The 24,177-nt window shown below is 34.5% G+C and overlaps 1 protein-coding gene across 4 annotated transcripts in view; it reads right to left on the bottom strand.

Moving 5' to 3' along the window:
• EML5 (EMAP like 5) overlaps positions 1 to 24,177 on the bottom strand; it is a 116,853-nt gene that overhangs the window by 19,631 nt on the left and 73,045 nt on the right. The window contains exons 23-33 of one of the 4 annotated variants that reach the window (XM_027899137.1): positions 23,479 to 23,610; positions 22,100 to 22,188; positions 21,126 to 21,302; positions 20,064 to 20,265; positions 18,302 to 18,428; positions 16,747 to 16,761; positions 9,966 to 9,974; positions 4,539 to 4,617; positions 3,375 to 3,504; positions 2,486 to 2,584; positions 464 to 484 (exon numbers count right to left, since the gene is read on the bottom strand). In XM_027899137.1, the coding sequence (XP_027754938.1) occupies positions 464 to 484; positions 2,486 to 2,584; positions 3,375 to 3,504; positions 4,539 to 4,617; positions 9,966 to 9,974; positions 16,747 to 16,761; positions 18,302 to 18,428; positions 20,064 to 20,265; positions 21,126 to 21,302; positions 22,100 to 22,188; positions 23,479 to 23,610 (1,080 nt within the window). The remainder of the gene's footprint in view (positions 1 to 463; positions 485 to 2,485; positions 2,585 to 3,374; positions 3,505 to 4,538; positions 4,618 to 9,965; positions 9,975 to 16,746; positions 16,762 to 18,301; positions 18,429 to 20,063; positions 20,266 to 21,125; positions 21,303 to 22,099; positions 22,189 to 23,478; positions 23,611 to 24,177) is intronic. The other 3 variants (XM_027899138.1, XM_027899139.1, XM_027899140.1) reach the window with 3 other exon arrangements.

The raw sequence follows: 24,177 nt of genomic DNA, 5'->3' as shown, positions 1-24,177 counted from the left end.
TGCATGACAATTGTACACAAATGTGAAAGGTGATTGGTTTTTTCACTCAGTCACCTAGGCCTCCTCAATGGAATTTACTTTAGAAATGCATATTAAAATTATACTCAATTGAATGTCTAAAGCAAACATTAACTGTCAGCCCCAACATGTCTACAAAATCTGCAAGCATACACAGGAATGCTACAGTAGTAGGATGTATTAGAACTCACTAATCACTAGGCAGCAATAAGGGAATGTGTAACTACAAAAGTAGTTTTTAAGTGTGTTCTAACATTTTTATTGTTTCAATATTTACAGTCTGCTGAGTTGTTGTGGTTTATATTCAGTGCTGACAGTAATATGACTGATACAGGGTTTCAATAAACTAAGAATGAATTCACATCACTTATGATTCTACAAAGCTGCAGAAGGCTACTAGATAGGCTAACTAGACCTGAAGATGTTAAAATTTTATTTCCCTTACCTGACATATCTGCTGAGTCTCCTGTAATGGAAAAGCAGCAGAAAGATAATTAGATCAGAAATAAGTTCTAAAGAAAATATACCCCATATTTTGTGTAATTTCTTAACACACACCTTGATGTCATCTCTTTGCATTGCAGCAGCACCAATAATGCTTTCAGTGTTAAAGATGAATAATTACTGATAAAAGGAAGTCACATCAGAAACAAACCATAGAATGAATATATTTTGATTTCCATTTTGAGTTACAACACAAAAATCTACTTTTGGTGTATGTTAGGTCTCTCTCTGCCAAAGTAAATGAAAAAGATTTTTTTCATGTTATTTGTATTTTAACAAATTAAGTGGAAAAAAAATGCTTGTTGCTTTTCTGCTAAGAAGTAGAGTTTGAGTCTGACCTTGACAAATGGCAAATACACCCAATATTCTCCTACAGAGCATTAAGAAATCAGGAATTTAAAGGTTCACATACTGTGAAGTATTACCAAGACTGCATAGCATTACAGTTTAAAAATACTTGAGATAATACTTTAGTAAATCTTTTGAAGACTACTTTGTGCCAATCATATCAGTAGGAAAAGTGACAGCAGTTAAGCATGTTCTTTAAGGAGTATGTACTCCTTAATATCGCTTCAAAATGTAAAAGTAAGTGTTGTTTGAAGATATTTTGCTCCCTGCTCATTTTTCTGATTTAATTTCCTCCTTAAAATATATGTTTTTCAGTCTAATTTTTGTCATCTGCCCTGATTTGTATGCCTTAATCCATATTACAAACCAGTTAAAATTGTTGTACTGCCAGTTGATGTAGCAATGATTATGAAATAAAATTAAAAAAAAAAAAGCATTAAATCTGTGTTTTTCTTGGGTAAGATAAACAAGGAAGAAAGAAAAAATTTCATATTCTTCCCATGCGGAAAGGCAAGCAGATTAAGAAATATGCTGAAAAAGCAAATTCCTAAAGGCAATAAAAGGCCTGTAATTCCTGCAAACGTTCTATGCAATCAAGCCATAGGCAAATATCTGCTGATAATTTTTTGACATTACAATAATGTCTGTTAAAAATTTGTTTAAAATGATGTGAGGTAAGAAACTTACCAAGACATCAAGCTATTTTAGCTAAGCAGTTACTATTATCAATAAGTCAATTTTAATGAGACATGCACCTAAAAATCCAAAATACACAGAAAAGCAGGTAGTAAACCGTGAAATAAACTGTGACTTTATTTAGATGAAGCCTCTAAAATACAGCTACATAAAAAAATAAACTATTTTGACTAAAATGAAATAAGGGGGTTTTCCATATTCTAAGTGCTGAAGAAAACAATGTGGGTTTGAATCTGCTGACAAACAACTGCAACCAGATTGTAGGACTACAAAGCTCCCTATTCTGCAAAATTTAGAAACAGCAGTTTCTATTAGCTATGCAGATGTACAGCGGGGTTTTTGCTTTTTCTTTTTCCTTTTTATTAACCTTGTTAGTTCATAGGTCAATTTTAATGGCACTATGAAAAATATATACATTTTCCCTCTAAGTTTAAATTTATCTGTAGGGAAACACCATTAGGGTTTTGGTTCCGCTGGGAATATTACAAATATGTAGTATCAGACCACCAAGTATATATTATAAATCTGCCTGATAAAACCTACACAGTGTGACATATTTGAAGAATTCTGGCTTTAATCCATATAGAAATAAAGGTTAGCTTGATCCAGCTTCCTTGGAAGGTCTAACACAAGCTGATTGTTCAATAAAAACAGACTAATTTCATGGGGCTTAAGATTTTGGAAAAAAATAGTTTTGATAATACTCCAGACAAAAGATAAATTTATTTTTCTTTCATGCCTCAACATTTTTTGTCAGCTTTATTAAATTACACTCAAAAAAAACCCCAAACATGTAAAGAGGACAGGTAACTGAGTAACACTCGTACAAACGGAGATAATTTTTGTGATTTATCATGAACTTACAAAGCCCTAATTGCATGCTCTTATGTTCATTCTTTTTACAAAAATACAAACATACCTACTTGGCCAGTTGCCACTATGTTGGTAAACTTGGGGTGTTGATTAACAGTGAGGCACAAAATATCATCATTGTGTTCCTGGTAAAAAGACTGAGAGCCTAAAAAAAAAAAAAAAAAAAAAAAAAAAAAAAAAAAAAAAAAAAAAAAAAAAAAAAAAAAAAAAAAAAAAAAAAAAAAAAAAAAAAAAAAAAAAAAAAAAAAAAAAAAAAAAAAAAAAAAAAAAAAAAAAAAAAAAGAGGTCAACTTTAATTAAAACATTTACACACATGTACACATGGTCACTATTTGAAAATTTTATATCTTTTAGAAAACAGGATTATGGTGATGTTGCATTTTGGAGCTTAAAACCAGAAAACAGAAACTCCTAATTTTTTATCTCTATTTTACACACAACACTCAGTAGCTCCAAACTACTCCTTCAAGTTTTCTACATCAAGTTGCTCAAATTTCACAGAAAAAAATGGCATTGTGTTACCCTTAAATGGTTGAAGTTATCTAAACTAAACTGGTTACTGGAATGAATGTATGCAATACAGCTGACTGAAAAGTAAACCAAATAAAAATACTATTAACTTATTTTAGAAAAAAACCCAAACTACAGTGACCCTGTTGTTCAGCTCTTTTAGTTTCTGTAATCATTTTAACAAGCAAATTTCAAAAAACTAACACCAAAATCATCAAATCTTTACTTCTTTCAAAGTTTAGTCACCAGGAACATTTCAATATATTTAGTTTGCTTATGCAGATATTATGAATCATCTCTAAAGACTGAATTTTTCAGCAACAAATTGTAATTCTTCTGCATACTTATTTAAAGCATATTAGTTACTTCATAAACTGTAACTCCACATATGTGAAGAAATGTTTTCCCTCAAAATTTTCTCCTACCTGTTGCCACATTGTACAAGATCCCAACAGATGCAGTATGATATATTACATCAGCACCATCATTCAAATAGTGCACATTGTTCCTGCAGTCCTTGCCTCGATACCCAAATACCAGCTCCAAAATTAGGTCCTAAAAAAGATATGCACATCTATTAGATACTATCAAAGCCTTAAAACAATTATGAACTTTACAATTTTTGTAAGATTTTATTTTTTAATTATGTCCTCATGTAGTAAATGAAAAGGACTGAAACAATGTCTCAAACCAACAGAAACTGAGATTGTGCCTTCCCCATCAATTTAAATTGCTGCTCATTCTTGTCATACACAGTCATCTCACCCTTTTATATCTCTCTGGTGGACACTGCAGACTATTTATGTCTGTATATACAAGCATATATATATATATACACATACAAAGAGACACTCATATATACATGCACATCAATAAACAAATGGCAATGAAGGGCATAACTCTTCTAATACAGAAGACACTAAGAAACAAAGAATGACAAACACTGGTCCACAATTTAATTCCAGCTGGCAATTCAGAAAGCTGAATTACAGCCTAAAACTTCTAGAACACTGATGTCAAAAGTCTGCTTATTATGCTACACCAATCATTTTATAGCATTGACGATATTTGAGTTGGTATAAACAACTGCATTTTCCAAGGTTAGATGAAATTTCCACTTCAGAGTAATCAAAAGTGAATATATTTATTTGCAATTGCCATGTAATCAAAAAACAGGTGCCCAAGCTAAAGGCAATATTAATAGAATTTTTAGAATTATTTTAAAAATTTTTATCCATGATGAATTTTAAATGAAGTTTTAGAGTAAATAAAAAAAAATTTGGATTAAAAAATGAGTAGTTTTATTAGCAATAATGCACCCTTTAACAATCCAGTTATCTACACAGGACATATTGCTTTCTACAGACATTTCAAAGGTTTTATGATTACCAAGAATTAAGTTGTACTCAACTTAATTTGCAAGAAAAAGAAATACAGCCTCTCCCACTTTTTCTGCTATTTACCCACTAGTCACTATCTTCATTTTTGACACATTTAACATAAAACAATCATTTAATGTGTCCACAGACACATGTTCTGGAAAACAAAATCCTAAAAGGAGAAGAAGAGGAGATCAATGTTTTTCTTACCTCTATAGGTCTCTTTTTTTTCCCCACGTTGTTTGTCTGAAGTTTCTCCGGCTGTGGCAATGCCCTACTAACTGGTGGTCTGAAATAAAGAACTGTGAATAAGAGAAGGCTGTCCGTCACCCATTCCATACTAACACAGTACCTTCCAACCTGCTAATGCATACGGAAAACTTAAACCCTATCCTACTTAATTAATATTTGTATTCATTCTTAAAAGGAATATCTCTGTCAAAGGAGAAAAGCAAAACCTAAAATCCTTTAACATGTTAGGTTCTCTAACAATTCTTCAACAATCCATGGGGTTAATGCAAAGGTTTGTTTTAAAATGACTAACCACTTATAAAATATTCTTAGCTTTTTCAAACTATGTTCTTAAGGTACTTCCATCTTCTCTGTAGTAATTTTTACTGAATAAAGGCTTAGCTGATTAATCTAAATACTTGGGATAATCATTCCTGTTCCCACATGCCTTCAGTAGACCCTAACTTCTCTCTTACATCAGCAGAAATGAGATATCGATCAATGCTTACTTGGCAGTAAACCATGACCATGCAAATGCAGGAGTAACAGCCATAATTTATGTTCCACTGTTCTGAATAGTCCAGATTTAATTAAGAAATCTCAGCAGGATATATTTAACAAATATCTGCAACCTGTCTTTCACACTATGTTCAACTGTTCATATACAAAGAAACAAACACACAAATGAGCTTTATTTATTAAAATTATGCAGCTATTCCCAGTAATTTGCAGGAGCATTGGTTATTGATTCTGTAGATACAGCATTTGTGGCCATGACAAGAAACCTGTAAGCTTGACTGTTAAGAAGAACAATTAATTTAAAAATAAATTTTATGTATAGATTCAATTACATCCAGATGATTTAATCCAATATGCAGCTTAACAAACTAATACCACACATAAAGCAACAGGTCAGCTCGTTTTTCATATTCCTTTGTAGTACAAAGCACTTTTAATTTCATCTCTGCTCCTGTTTGAGTGAAGAATTTGATTCAAGATAATGACTGTGTTTTCTAAGAACAATAAAATATGATTTGTTTTTACACTATGTTTTGAACTACAGTTGAAAAGTATTTTTTCAATTATTCAAATAAAATAGCATTTTCTTAGGTTTATTTCTTCATTTTCCCTGCCCACTTTCAGTACATTCATAGATTGATGTCATATTGTGGAACAAAATATTTGTACATATTATAATGCAAATTATACTGCAACTATAAACTGTGTTTTGAGATGTTCCCGTTACTTCCTCTACTCTTAGAAACCTGTAAAGTACTTAAGGGAAAAAAATTACAAAAGAAAAATAGATGATGAAAAATTTCTCTCTGCTAAAGAAGCCTGTCATATGGCTGGATCACTCAAATTCAGCATCATACATGTAGATTTTATGAAATGTGAAACCTTTGCAATAGAAAATCAAGTCCAGATATAACAAGAAATATTGCTACTTTAAACTGCATAGTTAGTTAATACTCTGAGTGTTTTCACAGGGAGGGAATATGGGCTGCATTAAATTCTTACCGGAGCAAGGTATGAAATAATAATTTAAAGGTAAAAGGAAAATTCAAGGCATGAAGGAAGATGAAAGATCATATTTGATATTCCTTCATAAATAAGTGCAAATTAAACCAGAGAACAAAAGCTCAAGTGTGGAAAAAGATTTCTACAACTTCACCAAGAATGGTAGTTTAACACTTGGTTTTTGTTACTCCCAAAATTCTTTTTATTGAAAAACAGGTCTCTAATAAATTGGCAGTAAAGGCAAAATCTGGAGACTTTGACCATATATAGCAAGACAGGTCAGACAAGGAGTCCAGTGTGGACAGGCACTAAAGGTCTATTTGTTCAGAGACAAATTTTAAAAGAAAACAGCATTTAAATACAGTCTTCAAGTCCTGCTTGAAATTTGTGTGGTGGGAATGTATCCTCAGACTTAATTCTCAAAGGTCTTCAGTTCTTTTTTTCCTCTCTGAGGTTTCCAAATAGAAGAGATTCATGTATACCTTGTGACAGAAAAGCAAGACATTTGAATATCCTTTTCAATTATAGTCTGGACCTAGCTGTAAGACTTTCGGTACGTGAAGGGGAGAAAGTAATCTCCTAACTTTTGGAAAAGAGGAGGAAAAACACACCAATCACAGTCTGGGGCGTCTTCATCATCCATACAAGCACATTGACCAGTACAGGAATCATGGAATCTGTCTCATTTCTGTCACCAATCCCAACATCCAATTTCATGACCACTCTTGAATCACCACTGTCTCTCAACCAGCTTTTGTACTTGATGTGAAATTCCTAGCCTGCCAAGTTATTTTCCATGTCTTCTCTTCTGTCCTATTCCATCACTGACTCCTAGGATCCTCTCATCTAGTTTGTCAGACTACAAAAATAGCACTGCTAGGTAAAACTCTCACCTTTTCCTTTTAAAATATAAAGAAAATACATTTTTTATTTAGAAATGTCTAAATTTTTAAAAAGTTCCCCAGTGTTTACCATATTAAATATATACGGAAAGAGGTCATCTAAAAGAGGAAAAGATGTTTGACTGTATTTATTCCCCACTTTCACAGCAGATGAGCAATTTCAGTTAAAAATACATTGATTAGAAGGCAACAGGGATCTCCCAGTGCCGTAGAAATCTTCTCATCACTGTGTGCTACCCAAACTGAATCAAATACTGAAATGCATGAACAGAAACTGAAAGGCACAGGTTGAGTACAGGGAATGGGCTTTCTGAAAGCTTTTCAGTGATACAGAGAATAAAAACCTGCCCATATTCATTCAAGTAAATGAAGAGACAAAGAGAAATTAATATAATGCAGTTCCTCTTAAAATTTGCTGGGGTGGGGAGAAGGAGAAATAAATCAGACAGCTTCATTAAACATCTGAGGTAAATTTACATTAAGATTCCCTCTTCTCTTCTAAAAAGAATTTTTTACCCCAATATAATTTTTGAAATGGTCACACTGATATCCCAAAATATTACAAAAAGTTTTGTTTGGATTTTGTAGTGGTTTGGGGGTTTATGCATATGAATATAAATACTACTTAAAATGGAGCAAATTCTAGTACTTACAGTCTGTGAAGTTAAATGACAAAACAATAACCAGTTCTCTGCCTATGAAATCAAAAGTCTCTGAAGAATGAGCAGGATTAACAAGTTAAAAGAATTGAACCTACTCATGATTCTACATAACTTGTTATTTTATGGCTAAGAATTATAGATACTGAAACACATCTAATACCTTATTTGTAAAAAGTTAATGATATTAACAGCAGCTAACCAAATTTTTTCCTACCTACAATTTTATTTTGAGTTCTAATTAAAATTTCTGAATTTCTTGGGTACCTCCATAATTGTTGCTCATTTATTAGGTAACTAGGATCCCACTTAAAAATGCAAGTACAAAAAGTACTTATACAAAAGTGATTTCTTAAAAATCACTTACATAATGTTACATTGAAACCTCTTTTTTTTTTAATTAAGTAAATGCAATATGTATCTTTCTCTTTTTAAACATGGGAATTGGGAACAATGCTGAAGTGTTAAAAAGACAAAGATTGTATACCAGTGATTCTGTTGGTTCTAACCATTAGTTTTCCCAATAATCAGCTTTCCACTGTCATGTTACCTCTTCTCTCATCCCATGTAGAGCAATAAAATCAAACAGCAAGTATAGTAGGGAGGACTGCAGAAATGTGAGACTGTCCATGCTGTTTGTTGTGCATGCTGTTTCTACTGACATGTTCCAGAATCCGAAGAGGAAAAGAAATCCAGTTGTCAAAGACATATTAAAGAGTAAAAAGAAAATCAGAGTGCCACTTTGCTGTGAAGCATCAACATGCAAAGGAACTAAACATTTCTCCGCTGCTTGGTTCTAGAATGTGGCATTTTTATATTTGCTGTCTGCTAATCCCTCATGATAGAATGGGAGAAGAGGTAAAACAATCTCACAACTGCTTGAGAAGATCTTCTAGGCTTAAAAGCTACATAGATACAAATATAGGTTGATATCATCCTTAGCCAATCATTAGAGTACGTTTACATTTGTACACTACCACACAACAGAATAAAGAGAACGTACTGGCAATTTTTACTCAGCTTTATTATCTCACAGGTCACCTAAACAATTTATCCAAGTACCTATCCATGAAAGGTTAACTCTACCAGAGCAGTGGAACTGGAACATAAATTAGAAGCACATATGCCTTTTTTTCCCAATTAAGTTTCAAAATGTCAGCTTGCGTATTTAAAAGCAAGAATGTTGAAGGACAGAAGAATACATTTTCCAAGTGCATTTTTGAAGGTGTGAAAGGTGAAGGTATTTTTCACTCGCTATTTAATGTGCAGGAAAGTGAGTGGTGGCATATGCAACACACAGTGGTCATACACCTGTATGCACAACTGGTTCCATGCTCAAAAAACCGCGGGCAGAAGATGGGAAGGAGAGCACGAATAACATTGTGGGGCAAATGCACATATGGACGAGTTCAGTTTGAGAATGTGGAAGGAGAGCTGCAGCCATCTATCATAAGGGAAATGAATACCTTAATATTGCTGCTTTATTTTCAAAATGAAAATAGAGTCCGTATATATTTTTTAGTATTTCTTGTTATGAAATCATGAAAATTGCGTATGAGCATTTCTAAGTAGTTTGTGAAACAAAGAAATCCCTTTTTCATACTTTTAGACATAGTTTCAACATTACTGATGCTGTTACCCATGTTGTCTTATATGATGTATTTCACTCTCTATTTTCATTATCAATACTGAGTTTCTGAAGTTATTAAGAGAATAAATATAGAATGAATTTTAAAAATAAGGATGACTTCTTTCAATTTACTGTTGGCAAGATCTTCAAAGTCACTTGTAAAAATTTATAGAGGTCTGATTTCCATTAGATGATGATGAAACTTGGTAGCTTCTAAATACTGCTTCTTGGTAATAATTGCTCATAAACATTTTCACATGTCCTATGAGTAGTAAGTACCAGTTTGTATCTATTAATGCAGATATAGGTAATCTAATTCTTATATAATTTAGTAATATATACACTTTGACATGTCAGGTGAGACTGTCTCATCAGTGACAGCAAAACAGCTGTCAACCAGAGAACTGGAAAGAGTGTTAATCTCTATATTTTAATAAATATTGAATAACACTACTTGTAAAACATAGGGAAGTTTAATAGTTTATGGAGTCAATTTTATATTGTTAGGTTTGAAAAAATCTAGCCTATTTAATGAAACAACTACAATGAATACATGTAATTTATAATTCGTAATACAGCAATATTCTAAAGAGTGATAGGTGCATTGTATAGCACCCAACATGACAGATGGCTTTTTAAGGAAAGTGGGAGATGACAGTAAATGATGGACTAGATAGCAAAATAAAAGCATTACCTGGAACCTCTTTTCAGCAGCAGATGGGAAAGAGAAAAGGATTACTTATACAAGTTTGGCTAAAAGTTGTGAAAAGTCAGTGAATCATTCATATAAATTATTATTGTTATTATTGACTTCCTGGTTTGTTTACTTCTTTTTACAACAAGAGGATTACTCACTTCACAGACTAAGTAAACCTATTACTAAGTAAATCTATTATTTGTATAGAAAATTCACATTCACTTAAATGGGAATTATGAACACTTGTTTGCATGAGAATAAAATTCTTAGGAATAATTCCTACTGCAAACAGGGAAAGAAAACAGAAGCAGACCCAAAAACCTCTGAAGTATGTCAAGTGTTTAAAGAGTTGGCAAACATAACACCTGAATTACTCAAAGAAAGGCTGTGCAGATTTAATGCACAAAATGAGCTGATGGATAGAACAGTCAACTCACTATTAGAGACAGACACTCAGGTTCACTCATAAAAATACACTCAGCTATACTAAAATACAATTATCTCAGCTAGTCAAAATGTGTGGGCTATTGAGCTCTGCTGATATATACTGTTTTTTCATGACTATTCAATCCAGCTTATGTTAACTGAAGATATTTTGCACTGGACAGGTTTCCTCAGTCAGGTATGATGCACACTCCTATACCTCAACTAGCCGAAAATCATTATTAACCATCACAATATAGGGGCATGTATAGATTATTTCCTAATATTTTTAGTATGCACAGGTACTTTCCATTAGTTTGATTAGCAGGTACACTTCCACTGACGTGGTTAGAACCACCAAGCAACTCCACTGTGGCAAGGAGGACACAGGTTAGTCTTTATCACTTGTAAGTGAAGCAAAAATAATTTAGGGAATAATTTAGGAAAAACTTTCTGAAAATTAAGAGCACGATGTTAACAATTCACTAATTTACAAATGGATTTTTTTCACTCATTGAAATTAGTGTGCTTTACTGAATCTGTTCTTAGTTCTAACTTTATCCTGCATTTTGAGATTGATGCACTGTTCCTCATATAGGAAGCAACTAAGCCTTTTCTCACAATAAAATCCAAGTGTATCTTAAACAGGTTTTACAGTCAGTAGCATGCAATTCTTCAATGACTACAGAATTCAAATACCTTCAGATAATTTTCACAGTAAGCGCTATGCAGGGGAAATGAGAAATTCTCCAAGAACAGAGCTCAGTTTTCTCTTACAATTTTCCTGAGTCCACTGAAACAAATGTTCATATAGTCAGAGGAAACTTTTTAGCTTTAATTTGGCAGTTTCAATTCTTTAATATCCAATTCTACCACATGGACTGCATATGACACTCCAAATTACTAGCTAGCAAATGTTTACATACATGGAGATATGATTGGATACCTAACTCATACAAGGCAGATTTTGTAAAAGGCTTTTGTTCAGTCCTCATCACTGAAATATGGAAGACTTATGTGAAGTTGTATTCAACCTATCTAGGAATATGTCTGAGTTCCAGTTATCCTTTTCTTCAATAAATGCATTCTGTTCAGATAACTTCTTAGGTTCTATTGATAAAACCAGTCTACACAGATCATAAACCAAATACAAATCTTCCAACCCCCATCAATGGGCCATGCAATCATTCCTCTAGACATTTCCTTTTAAGTTGCAAAATTAATAGATTCTTCTCTTTGCATTCAAAAAAGGAGATTATTTGGCAAAACTTGATACCTTGCTAATTGGTTTTTTCACTTCCTCAAAGACACGAGTTTTAGCTCATCTTTGGGAGGAAGAAATAATTACCTCAAACTGTTTCTTTCCATAATGTTGTTTCCATCTACAGCTTTCTATACGAATAACTAATAATAATTAGATTCATGCTTGGAAAGAATGAAATCTGAAATCTCAGGGGTTTCAATCTCAAGGGTACTAACATACATTTCAATGGGCATAAAGGTTGGCTTCTATGTTTTCTAAAACTGTTGTTTCTTAAAAAGTTAACTTTAAATTTAAACTTTCCTGTAATCTAATTTATTCTGCAAATAGGGAAGATAGAGAGAAAGAGGAAGCTACTATTACAAAATCTCAGGCTATAATTTTTCATTTTGTTTCCTGGCTTCTCCCCTCTCCCAGATCACACAAGTTGACAGAGTAAAAAGAGAAGATGATTTTTTACAAAAAGAGCACTGGAATTTGTGATATTTACATTGATATCACAAGTCACTAGAATAGCAAACAGAAAAATGTAATTGCATTCTGTTAATTTATCCAAAACATATGGAAAATATTTGTTTAAAATCTCTTAATTTCTTCTTCAGTAGCAATTACAAGGTGATAATTAGGAGGTTCAGATAAAGGAAATTTCATTTCAGTAGCCTCCTCCTCTCTCACTCCCTCGGAAAAACAATTTAGATTGATTTGCTGTCTGTACTGGGTAGAAATTCTTCATTTCTGAATCTGTAAATGACTAATTTGTAAATAATTTTTTGTTTCCTTCCCATTTTTACATCTGTCCATATGTCCTTATACACACTCAAAAAAATCCTCAAGACAAAAAATAAGTAAATACATAAATAAAAGCAGTTTTGCCACAACACTTGGTTTTGAATTTACCTGGGAGAGGATGCAAAACATCCAAAGAATTTTCAAATGATAAAAACCACTGGGATCTTTCATGTAAGAGATCTCAGCATATGGACTGAGTAATGGTTTTAGCTGCCTGCAAATCTTTAAAATTTATAGTGAAAAATTACTGGAATTCCTGGTTGTTCAGTTTTGAGATCTCTTGGTATAGCCATTCTTATGTAAGGGACATTATTCACAGCATTTCCCCTTTGACAGTGACAAATAGCAAACTTCAGGGAGCATAAGAACCGAATAAGAATGTAGTGATATTCTCCAGAATCATCTCCTAGCCTTCAGTGATTTGCAGTTCAGGAAGTAGCTGAGCCAAAAATGTTTTCAAAATCAATCTTTATGGATTTTTTCTTAGTAATTTATTTAGCAAAAAAAAAAATGCTAGAAAAGAAGTCTTACTAAAGGATCAAAATGGTTTTCAAATTTATTTTGTGTTGGTGAATATGCCTAGTGCTATTACACAGCCAAACTAGAGACATAGTAGACACCTAATCACATAAAAAAAATTACCTATAAACAATATTATTCAGAAATTATAAATAATTCAAGTGACAGACCTAAGTGCTGCCTCACAGCCAGTGGTATTTTGTGTTTTCAATAGAAGTTGAAATAAGTATTCCAATTTAAGTGACATAGTATGGTAATTTCACTACATGAGAATGGTATATCATTAGTAGAGGTGGCCTTTAACAGCACTGCAAGCAAACCTTAAACCAACTGAATTTGAATGAAATCTTGAGTTCAAGATCCATGGTTTTTTTAAAAGTTGCCTGAAATTTATAGCTTTAACATATTTCTATTCAGCATATCAACTTTTACAGCACTAGCATCTCCAGGTTTAAAAAATAACCATCTCTCTTATTTTCTTTTGAATACTGAATTGCTTAAATAAGAAAAAAAAAGTCTCAGAAAAACCTGGGAAGATCATGTTTGTCCTGATGGAAAAATAAAAGCAGTATGGCCTGGAAGTAGAAGCTGATGCAACTTACATCTCCAGTTAATGTCTTAGCTGTAAAAATGATACAGACACAGAAATGTCCACTGCTTTTAGTAAAACTTTGTTGTTGTGAAGGGGAAAAGAATTTTTTTTTTTTAACTTCTGCTATTTCAAAGAAAAAAGTAATTTATGAGCAAAACCAAAAAGCTGAGAACAGGAAACTTTATTTGTTGAAGAGCAAAACTAATCCTTAGTTCAGATTCATTTTCTGGGAACTGCACTCAGATTTTCAAATTAAGGGTCACTAGAAAAAAATAATTAGGCAAAAAAGTCCCATGTTCCTTCACCTATAGGTGACTAAAGAAGTCACTATCCACCAGACTACAGCATTTTGCAACCTCTTTAGCTTGCTATCCCCTTCTGACTCTAGGAATTCCTTCATTGATTTCTGCAGCGCTTTAGCAAAGAACCGCTCTTTTGGCACACCCTTTGATATGTATTTGAATTTTTGATAGACTAAATGGCATAAAACTGTAATTTCTGATGTCATCCTACTGCTTAAAAAAACCCCAAGGTCAACTCAACCTTTCTAATAAATATTACAATCAAAATAATTTTAGTGAATCAATTTTTGAGCAATACCTGACTCTAAATGCAGGCCACAGTGTCAGACTACAGCTCTTGGCCTCACAGATGTGCTTTTGTGAGTTAGAACTAGGAAGCACATGAGATTTCAGATAAGCTACTTCCTCTTTTAGTGTTCTGTTCTTTATCTCATTTATCTCTGGATACTAAAAGTCATGTTCCTTTTATGTAGAGGAAACTTCACTATTAAGCTAGAGCTTATGAATTACATTTCAGCTGTCAGGCACAACAATCTACAATACTCTACAATACAATAAAAGAGATTCAGATAGTTTCTGAATAGAGTCTCCTTCATACACTAATAATACACATTTTTAATCATTAATACACATCCTTTCTAAATTAGTGGAAAGACATTCTCAGAAGTACATTGTACACTAGTGTGCCCCTGAGATCCTGAGAATACAGGGATTCCAATAAAGTGTTACTACAAGAATCATAATTTTTCTGATGTTTGACTGTCAACATAACAATCTTATGCATAACATGGAATGCCATGGATGTACAATGTACACTCTAAACAGTTGTACTGTGTTTGCACAGCAGGGTTTGGGTAGCAGGAGGGGTTACAGGAGTGACATTATGAGAAGCTGCTAGAAGCAGAGCCAGTGCCAGCCAGCTCCAAGACAGACCCACCAAGGCTGAGCCATCGGTGACGGTGGTAACACCTCTGGGACAATACATTTGAGAAGGGGGAAAAAGTTGCTGCACAACAGCAACTGGAGAAGAGTAGTAGGAATATGCAAGAGAAACAACTCTGCAAACACAAGGGTAAGTGAAGAAGGAGGGGGAGCAGGTGCTCCAGGCCCCTGCAGCCCATGGTGAAGACCATGGTGAAGCATCTGTCCCCCTGCAGTTCATGGAGATCCACAGTGGAAGGACAACTGTGACGGACAACACACTGGAGAGGGGGTGTGCCCGAAGGAGGTTATGACCCCATGGGAAGCCTGAACTGAAGCAGGCTCCTGGCAGGACCTGTGTCAGCATGGAGAGAGGAGCCCACACACTGGAGCTGGTTTGCTGGCAGGACTTGTGACCCTGTGGAGGTCACACAACTGTAGTCAGTTCCTTAAGGACTGCAGCCCATGCAAGGGATTCATGTTGGATCCATCACAGACTATGAGAAGGACTCACATTGGAGAAAGTCCTCCATGAACTTCTCCAATGGGAAGGACCTCACACTGGAGCAGGGGAAGAGTGTGAGGAGTCCTTCCCCTGAGGAGGAAGGAGTGGCAGTGATAATGGGTGAACTGACTGCAACTCCCATTCCCTGTCCCCCTGTGCTGCTGTGGGAGGAGGAGTTAGAGAACTCAGGAGTAAAGTTAAGCCCTGGAAGATGGGAGGGGTAAAGTGTTTTAAGATTTTTTTTTTTTTATACTGATTAAACTGGTAATAAATAATTTCCCCAAGCTGAGCCTGTTTTGCCTGTGGCAGTAATTGGTGAGTGATCTGCCCTTGTCCTTTTTTTCACCCACAAGCCTTTCATTGTATTTTCTCTCACCAGTCCAACTGAGGAGGCAAGTGACAGAGTAGCTTTGGTGGGCACCTTGCATTCAGTCAGGGTCAATCCAAAACTCTTTATAAGTTATACATGCCCCACAAAACTTATACAGAAACAAAGACTTTACAGATGCATCTTTTTTTTTTTTTTCCAAAAGCCTAAAACCAGAATTAATTTGATAGAGGTTGCTAGTGGTACGTTCTAAAATTTAGATGAAGACAGTAACTTTCTTGGTTATATCAAGTTGTCTTTAAGAAGGGTACACAGAGATTTACACAATTGTATCCTCTAGCACCACAGGTATGTGACTTCACTGACACAGAGTCCAGGTAGGTATGAGAGGGCTTCTCCTTTCTTAACCAGTGTAGGTCCAAGTGTCCTGGCAGCTCAGTCTACAAGTCTGAAGAGTGGCCTATAGCCTAAGGATTTGTTGTGCTACAAATGTAACAGCAGGTTTTTGAGTATGCATCTATTCTAAATAGAGTATGTACAAAAGTTCATAACCTAATGCGGGTACCTAAGCTAGAGACTCCCACATGAACGCTATGGGGACCCAGCAGCTCCAGTCCTCAAGTAGTACAGTGCATTGGTAAAATGCTGCAGCCAGGGCAACAATTCTCCTCTCATCCCTGAAGCTTTATTAACTCCAACATAGTGCTGCGGACATGGTGATACTGCTCAGATAGTCACTTCAGGCATCTCTGCAATATGCTCACTGCACTCTTTATTCCATGTTGGACGTGTACAACAATACTGTAATAAAGTCTTACAGAAGTCCACAAGCAGTTAGGCAAGCTCTGGCTCTAGCTACTGAAGTCAAGCTGTTCTTTAGTCACTCCAAAGTATTGAGGAAAGGAGGAAGAGATTTGAACACCTTGTCCCAAGTACTCTATTTAGTGTTCACTCATGTCAACTCAGACCGAGAACCGGATGGATTTTTTTGATCCTTATCCCTTTTCTACCCATTATCAAGTTGCTATTTAATAGTAAAGAGGTAAATTCTTCATTTCTATTTCAAAGTGCAATTATTTTTCTAAGTAGTTTGTTATTAAAATGCATTTAATCCTGGACTTTGTGTAAATAAACTTACCTTACTACCCCTTGCCTTCATAGGAAGCAAAAGGAAAGAGTAATAAAAATAAAATAAAAATCAATATCTATGAAAGTAGATTAAAATACTTACCAATCTTACACAATATTAGCTTTAGCAGAACAGAAATTAAAATATATACGGTAACCATAACCTGGTTTTAGTCTTTACAAAGAACTTTTCTCTGAAGTTTTAGGGCCCCAAACTTTTAATAATGCAGTCAATGGAATTCTTTTATTAACTTTTACGCATTCTGAATCAGAACTTAATTACCTTGCTACAGAATTAATTCTCTTTTAATATTTTATTTGAAACTGAAAACCACAATTCACTCAGCTTCCAGCAACAATTCTTGAAAGAAACACAAGAGGTTTACAATTTCATATAAAAAAAAAATCTCTTTAATCATAACTTTCATACCATGCACATTATTTCTTTTTGATTTCCACATCAAATAATCTAATTAAAAAAGAGAAAGACTATTTCTCATTATAAATGCAAGACAGGGAACCACAGCTTTATACACAGGCATCCCACTCCCTCCTTCAGCAACACAACTTAAAAGCAAAAGACGACCCAAAACTCCCACAGTATCAAGTTGCATTTCTCAACAAGGGTATCACAGATCTGTCCAGCTTCACTGCAGAAATAGGCATGAGTGTCATAGCAGAACTCCTCATATTCCTGCAGGAGGTTTCCAATCTGCTATTTCTCCGTATCCTTACACCTAATTATATTGTGTCGTTTTCCTCACTCCCCTCTCTTTAATATTAGCATTCCTCAATTGCCACATTAGGAATTCCTCTTCCCTTTTCCCTCACATATACTGTCCACATCTATTTTACTGACAACAAACAACAACTTTCAGAGTCCTGTTCTCGGCTGCAGATTCTACAACGTTCTAGTGGTTATAAATTGTTTTTCTAATTCACATTTATTTTATTTTCTGGTTTATTCTACTCTGCTCCCCACCCATTCATTTCTAAAGCAAACAATAGTGAACCAAGCAATACAACTTACACTGCAAAGCAACCAACTTCACTTTCCAAGACTCATTAACAGAAAATGCAGAACCACTGCAGTCAGAATTTTTCAAAGAAAGGTACAAGTTATGTGGAGACAGAAGCAGTGCAAGGAGCAATTAGAGCTGACTTTGTCAGAGTAGTTTGTTGGCCAAACCAAAAAACAGAGTGCTGTGTTTCATTAAAAAAATTGTACAGGCTCATGTCTATAATGCCACCACTAGATACCACTTAGTATTTAAGTTTCAAAAAGAACATATTCTTAAACACCAGCAAATAAATTAATTATCTCAAGAAATTCCCCAAACATAAAAATGTACGTACACCATTTGTAGTCTTTTGTGTTCTCTGAAATATATATACAGCCTAGTCCTTAGGTAAGAATTTTCTTTTTCTTTCTTCCAAAGAAATGTTCAGACTCTTTTTATAAGTATCCTTTTAAGTTAAGAATTATATATTTCAATATAATTTGTTTTACTATTAATCATCATTTCAGATTGATTCCCTGGCTAGAATTGCAATTTAGTAATTACCTTTCATCTAAGGTTGGCTCCTTTTGTTGCAGATGAGGCTTAATTCCAAACATTGGTCTAATGTTTGTTGATAAGGCTTTGATGGTGTAATTAATTTCATTTTCCCTTGTTACATCACTGTCATAACCTAACAAAATCAGAGTGAACAGTATCAAACCAAACTAAGGTACCAGAAAAAAAAATTAAATCATAATTTGTGCAGATTTCAACAACGTACTGGATTACAAAAAAAATTATAGCATCTATTATTAGTAACATAAATATACATCAGAAAGGAAGTAGCTGGGAATCATGAACACTGTCAATAAAAGGCATTCTGAGAAAAAAATTCCCAACAATATCTTTGTGGAAAAAATAATTGGAGTTCAAAGCTATCTCCCATTTTTGCTTGGTTGGCCTTAACTAGGATCACTAACAAAGGACCACACTACCTGCCACCTGCTCTTAAGTTCTGTAAGTTTTGGCACCTGGTTGTTCTCAGTTCCAGGACCCATTCATCATGATGGAATCTATAGGTCTGCACAGGGTTCCTACACAATGCTTAGGGACAGTCAGGCATATCAAGGTGATGTTCACTATGGTAAACTTGGCAAAAAAGCTAAATAGTGACAGGGTTGTTACTCACCCACCATTATTTATTTTTTTAAGATAAGACTTCTAATGCCAACACTGTGAATAGTTCTTAACTCTAACTGAAATTAATAGGACATGACCAAGAGAAGCTTTTGTGGATAAAGATATCAGTGTCTTTTCTTGTAAAGCTTCACAGACCTCTCTATCTTCTAGAGTGCTGTTGAACACATAGCTTAAGAGAGTTCTGTGTAAAGCACCAGAGCCTAGGGAAGGTTAAAGGGCTAAGATGTGCTAACAGGTCACAGACAGAAATCTCTGAAAATTTCAATTTTTGACTTAGAAAGTTAAAGCTGACAAGTCCTCATGTAGGCCATTAAATTACTTTGTGGACGTATTCTTCAATAATTTTAAGAAGAAAGTGAATAAAAACTCTTCTCCAATGAATGTTTACTATGTCTCTGATATTTAAAGTGTTTCTTTGGTCATTTAGCAGATTTTAGTGAAAACTGAAGATAATTTATTACACAGAACTATTTAAAGAGTAGCAGTGATAGTTTAAAAAGGCTTGAATAATGTTGAATTGTAATGGAGGAAGAACTGTGCTTGGGAGAAGAGAAAACAAGCCTGGAGGCTAATGAACCCTTGGAAGTAACATAACATGTTACTTCATAACACAAAAAGAAAAACACTAAGTATGGCAAAAGCAGCAGAAGTTGATATTACAAAATGTAATTAACACTTTATAACTATTGATTTTATGATCTTGCAATAGATTGCTCCATTTATCAACATCAGTCTACCTTAGTTTACTATGCTTCCATGTTATGGAAAAAGATGCTATAACATCAAGATTACAATGATCTCATGTTACACGGATTTCAATATATTTCCTTTAGAATTGGTGCCTAAATCTAAACTGTGATGATTCTATTTTTATAGACATTGAGCACAATTTTCTCTGGCTCAAAGCAGCAGTAAGTCAAACCTTTCATGATCATTTTCTTGTCAGCAGTTTATCAGTCCTTTCCCCCAAAAGAAATTTTATTTAACGTTTTTGAAGACTCTTCACTACTTACAATCAAAACAATCTATAAAACAAGATTATTTCTAAATTAGCAGTTTTCCATTAATAAAAATAAAGTTTTCTTGAAATAGCATAATCCAGCTAGTTCTAAAAATTATTACTCACCTCCATCTTCTTCAGAATCTAGGTCAGACTCTTCACTGTCACACTGCCTGCTATCCCGATGCCCTTCCATCTCATAAGTCCACAGCATTAAAGAGGTGTCTGCTCCTCCAACAGTGACCAACAAACTGTCGTCGTAGGTCCAACGGACATTTGTTACGTGGGTACTGTGAGCAACATACCTCTTAAATTTTCCAAACTTTCCCTTAGAGAGGAAAAAGAAAGGCAAGAATCAAATTTAACCAGTCTGCTAGGCAAAACTGAAATGAGTTGCCAGTGCACAATGACATGTCTTAACTTCTTTACGGTCCATGCTTCAGGTGTTTTGCATTCCATATGACTGTGTGACATGATTTGCCAAGTCCCTCTCCTATAGCAACTTCATGCTCTCTCCTATAGCAATCTCCATATCAAGCATGCAAGAATTAGTTCACAAACAGATTCAAGCAATTAACACTGGATCACTTTTCCTAAGAGAGACAATAATCTAACAGATTTAGAATAAAATTCACATAGACCGTTTCAAGTCAGTATTTGTGCATTGTTACCATCCTCATCATGGCAACATTTCAGAACTGAAGATATATTTACTAACAAATAAACAGGAAAACTAGAAAGGTTCTGGAAGAGTAGTAGAAATATAATGTGCTTCTGTAATGGCTTTTCTATGGTGCATTATTAAATAATATTAAAGCTCTTCATCTTAGAAAAAAATTACTGAGGTTGAACGGAATGAAGGTCCTTAAACTGATGAGTGAACCATAACCGAGCAAGAAATTTTCACTGTTTTCCAAAGTATTCCCATTAATACAGTTTTCCTGTGCATTTGCCACTGTCAGCAGCAAGACACTGCATGAGATGGCTCTATAGTCTCACCTGGAATGGCTATTCTTACTACCTGCAAGATTAATGCACTGCAAACTGCAATGTAATACTGAATGCCTTTGTTGATCATAGGGAAAACAATATAAAAGCACTATTTTGTTCTGAGTGATAACTTTTCACTGTTTTGAAAAGGCAGATTTATTAATTAATGTTCACCATAAACAGCTGAAAATTACTTACTTTAGCAGGGTATCGGAACAGTTTCACAAACCCAAAATCATCTCCCGTAGCTAAAACTTTACTATCACTAGTGAGGCATGAAGCAGTTACATCTGTGACTTCACCAATTATTGGCCAGATTCCTTCACAGCAAGAGCCCAAAACGCTTGTCCATGATGCCCAGCCAATCTTTTCTACCTGCAGAAACAACCCATTTGAAATAGAGCATACTTCTTCCCAGGCATTTTAGTTCCATATCTGATTTCAAGTAAAAGTCCTTTCACTGAAAGATATATCATATCTGAAGGATATGATGTTTTACATATTAATCACTTATTTTCTTATTATTCAGCATTTCATTTGAGACCTGTAATTTTACCTCTATTAAGTTCCAAAATCTAAAGAAGCATTTTAAAAATTTTTACCTTACCCGCCCTTCCAGTCTAAAGAAAAAAGATTGCATTTTCTAATACTGCCTTTCAATCTCATGGAAAATATTATTTGAAAACTATCCATTTTTGCTCTCTGCCCTATGACAATGCTCTATCTCTGAGAAAACAAAACAACATTATAGCTACAATATACTACCCTTGCCTATACGTATTATGTATGTTATATTGCATTGTTATGTAAAGAGAGACATGATGTTTTCCACAGCAGGGTTAGGGCTAACTGATCTGCAGTTTTCAGAGGTGTTTATGTACCAGAGAAGGCACACAGAAATCTAGTGAGATTTTCACGACTAAGTCAGACTTAACAGAAGAGACAAATGTGATATCCCCTACGCATTTTATCATTCTGGTTGCATTATCTATTTGAACAGGCTAAAAAAAGGAATAAAGGTCAGCAAATGCTGAAACAGAAGCTTTTTCAACCGACCAGTTAAAAATTATAGTTTTATACATAATTCCCTCTTACATATGTTTCATACTCCCTTACAGCTGTTTCATAACTCTAATTTACAAACAAGTTGGAAAGGCAGTACAGTTCCTTACCTCCAAAGTAGGAATTGTCTGTTTTTTCCCACGAGGAGCTTCAAAAAACAACTGCTCTTTAGCACCAGTGTTGACCTGCAAGAGTTTTCCTATAAAACATATTACACACTGTATGTTAACATTAAATAGAAGATTCCACTTTATAGAAGAAAAAAAAAAAAAAAAGGTTATTTTGAAATTTTTGTTGCTAACAGCATTACATAAGTTATTTTGGAAAAAGTTGCATACATAAATAATGGATCTGGAAGTATGGTCTTCTAAAGAGATCTAAGTCCTTTGATCCCTTAAATTCACAACCCTTTCTTCTCTCTTTGAAAAATGTAATCATGCATCACTTCTCTCTCCTTTTTATGGTTGTCCCATCACATGATAGACAAAATGTACTAGGTCTAATTCAAAGCTTGCTTATGATAACTGGCTGATGATGCATGTGCCCTTGGGATGTTGAAGCACATATGCTGCCTGGCCAATGGCTGCTTCCAAGCAGGTCACTCCTTCTTGCCTTAATGCTACTTCATTTCTGAGGGAAATTTTCACCGATGTCCTCTTTCTCTTTTCAAAATTCTCAGAGAAAGTTAATTCTTAACACTCTTTCAAATTAAATCAGACTGTTTAAAAAAAAAAAGTCATTATATAGAGGAATAAGAATGGGAACTAATAGATTCACAATTGCACAGCCTTGGTTTTGAATGTAACAGGACTAAATTTAGCCTTTAAATTAATCATCCATTATTACCCAGGAAGACTGGAAGTACAGACTTTCTGCTATGATTGACAAAAAGGTTGTGTCTGAGCTCCAGACACAACCCCATCATACAGTATACTATTAAAGAAGTAGAACCACAGAATCATAGAACGTTTTGGGTTGGAAGGGACCTTAGAGATCATCCAGTTCCATCCCCCCCACCACTACACCAGGTTGCTCAGAGCCCAGTCCAGCCTGGCCTTGACCACCTTCACGGAAGGGGCATCCACTACCTCTCTGGACAGCCGGTTCCAGTGTCTCACCACTCTTGCAGTAATGAATTTCTTCCTAATATCTAGTCTAAACCTACCCTCCTTCAGCTTAAGGCCATTCCTCCTTGTTTTCTTACTACATGCCCTTGTGAAGTCAAACAATAAACAAGAAAGATTTAAGAAGAAATCCAAACAAACTAAACTATAGAGACAAATTATTTTACTTCAAATTGCATGACTCCTAAATATATAAGTAGTGGTAAAAATCATGGGTTTAATATTTATTCAGATGCTGTGAACATATTCATAAACTGAAGAAAAAAATCTGTCAGTGATACCACAAAATCATACTGTAGATGTACTGTATTTAGTCTATAATGTAATCAGTCTCCCTGTACATTTTTACAGTGAATGCCACTTACCTCTTATGTCCCAGTCCATGTGCGTGATATAGCTGGAGGCTCCCTTGCAGATTCCTACCCGTTTACTACTCATTACATTGTAAATATCTACAAAATTGTCACAGGATGCCACAGCCAAGTACTTTCCAGCCCCTAAAACAACATCAGTACAAACACAAAACATTTTCAAAAATTGTCTTTCTCCATATATTAAACACAAGTAAATTCTAGAATTTAGCTATATGCAGAATTCATTGAAATCAGCTTGCTAAGTTATACATATTTCCCAACAGACTGATGTTCATATCACATCATCAAAATCAGGATTAAATATACAACTATTATATCATTACATTTTCAAATAATAAAAGCCATTTGATGCAATTTTAAACATTTATTGCATTCAAAGAGTGGTAAGGCTTCGGGAACCTCAACATAACGTTGCATGAGAATTGGTATCAGTAATTTGCACCAAATTTCTCCTAGAGATAAGTATCTTAACTGAAGTAAGCTATGCATTTGAGTTCTTAAATAAGACCTGTTTTGTTGGAAAAAAATTGAGACTCACTGGGAGTGCTAAGCACTGTAGAGGATAAAATAAGAAAACAGAAGTCACTGGAACTTTCTGATACATCAGTTTACAACATTCCCATTAGCTAACAGGAATCGATGCAGCTCATAAAGTGGAACTCTTGGGACCTAGGGAGGCTGCTGGATGTT

This window comes from Empidonax traillii, unplaced genomic scaffold, assembly GCF_003031625.1.
Source record: "Empidonax traillii isolate 1590-97213 ecotype Southwest subspecies unplaced genomic scaffold, ASM303162v1 scaffold646:size549819, whole genome shotgun sequence".
In the NCBI taxonomy this organism is placed as follows: Eukaryota; Metazoa; Chordata; class Aves; order Passeriformes; family Tyrannidae; genus Empidonax; species Empidonax traillii.
The sequence above is the reverse complement of the archived record's forward strand: the minus strand, read 5'-3'. Positions and strand labels throughout refer to the sequence as shown.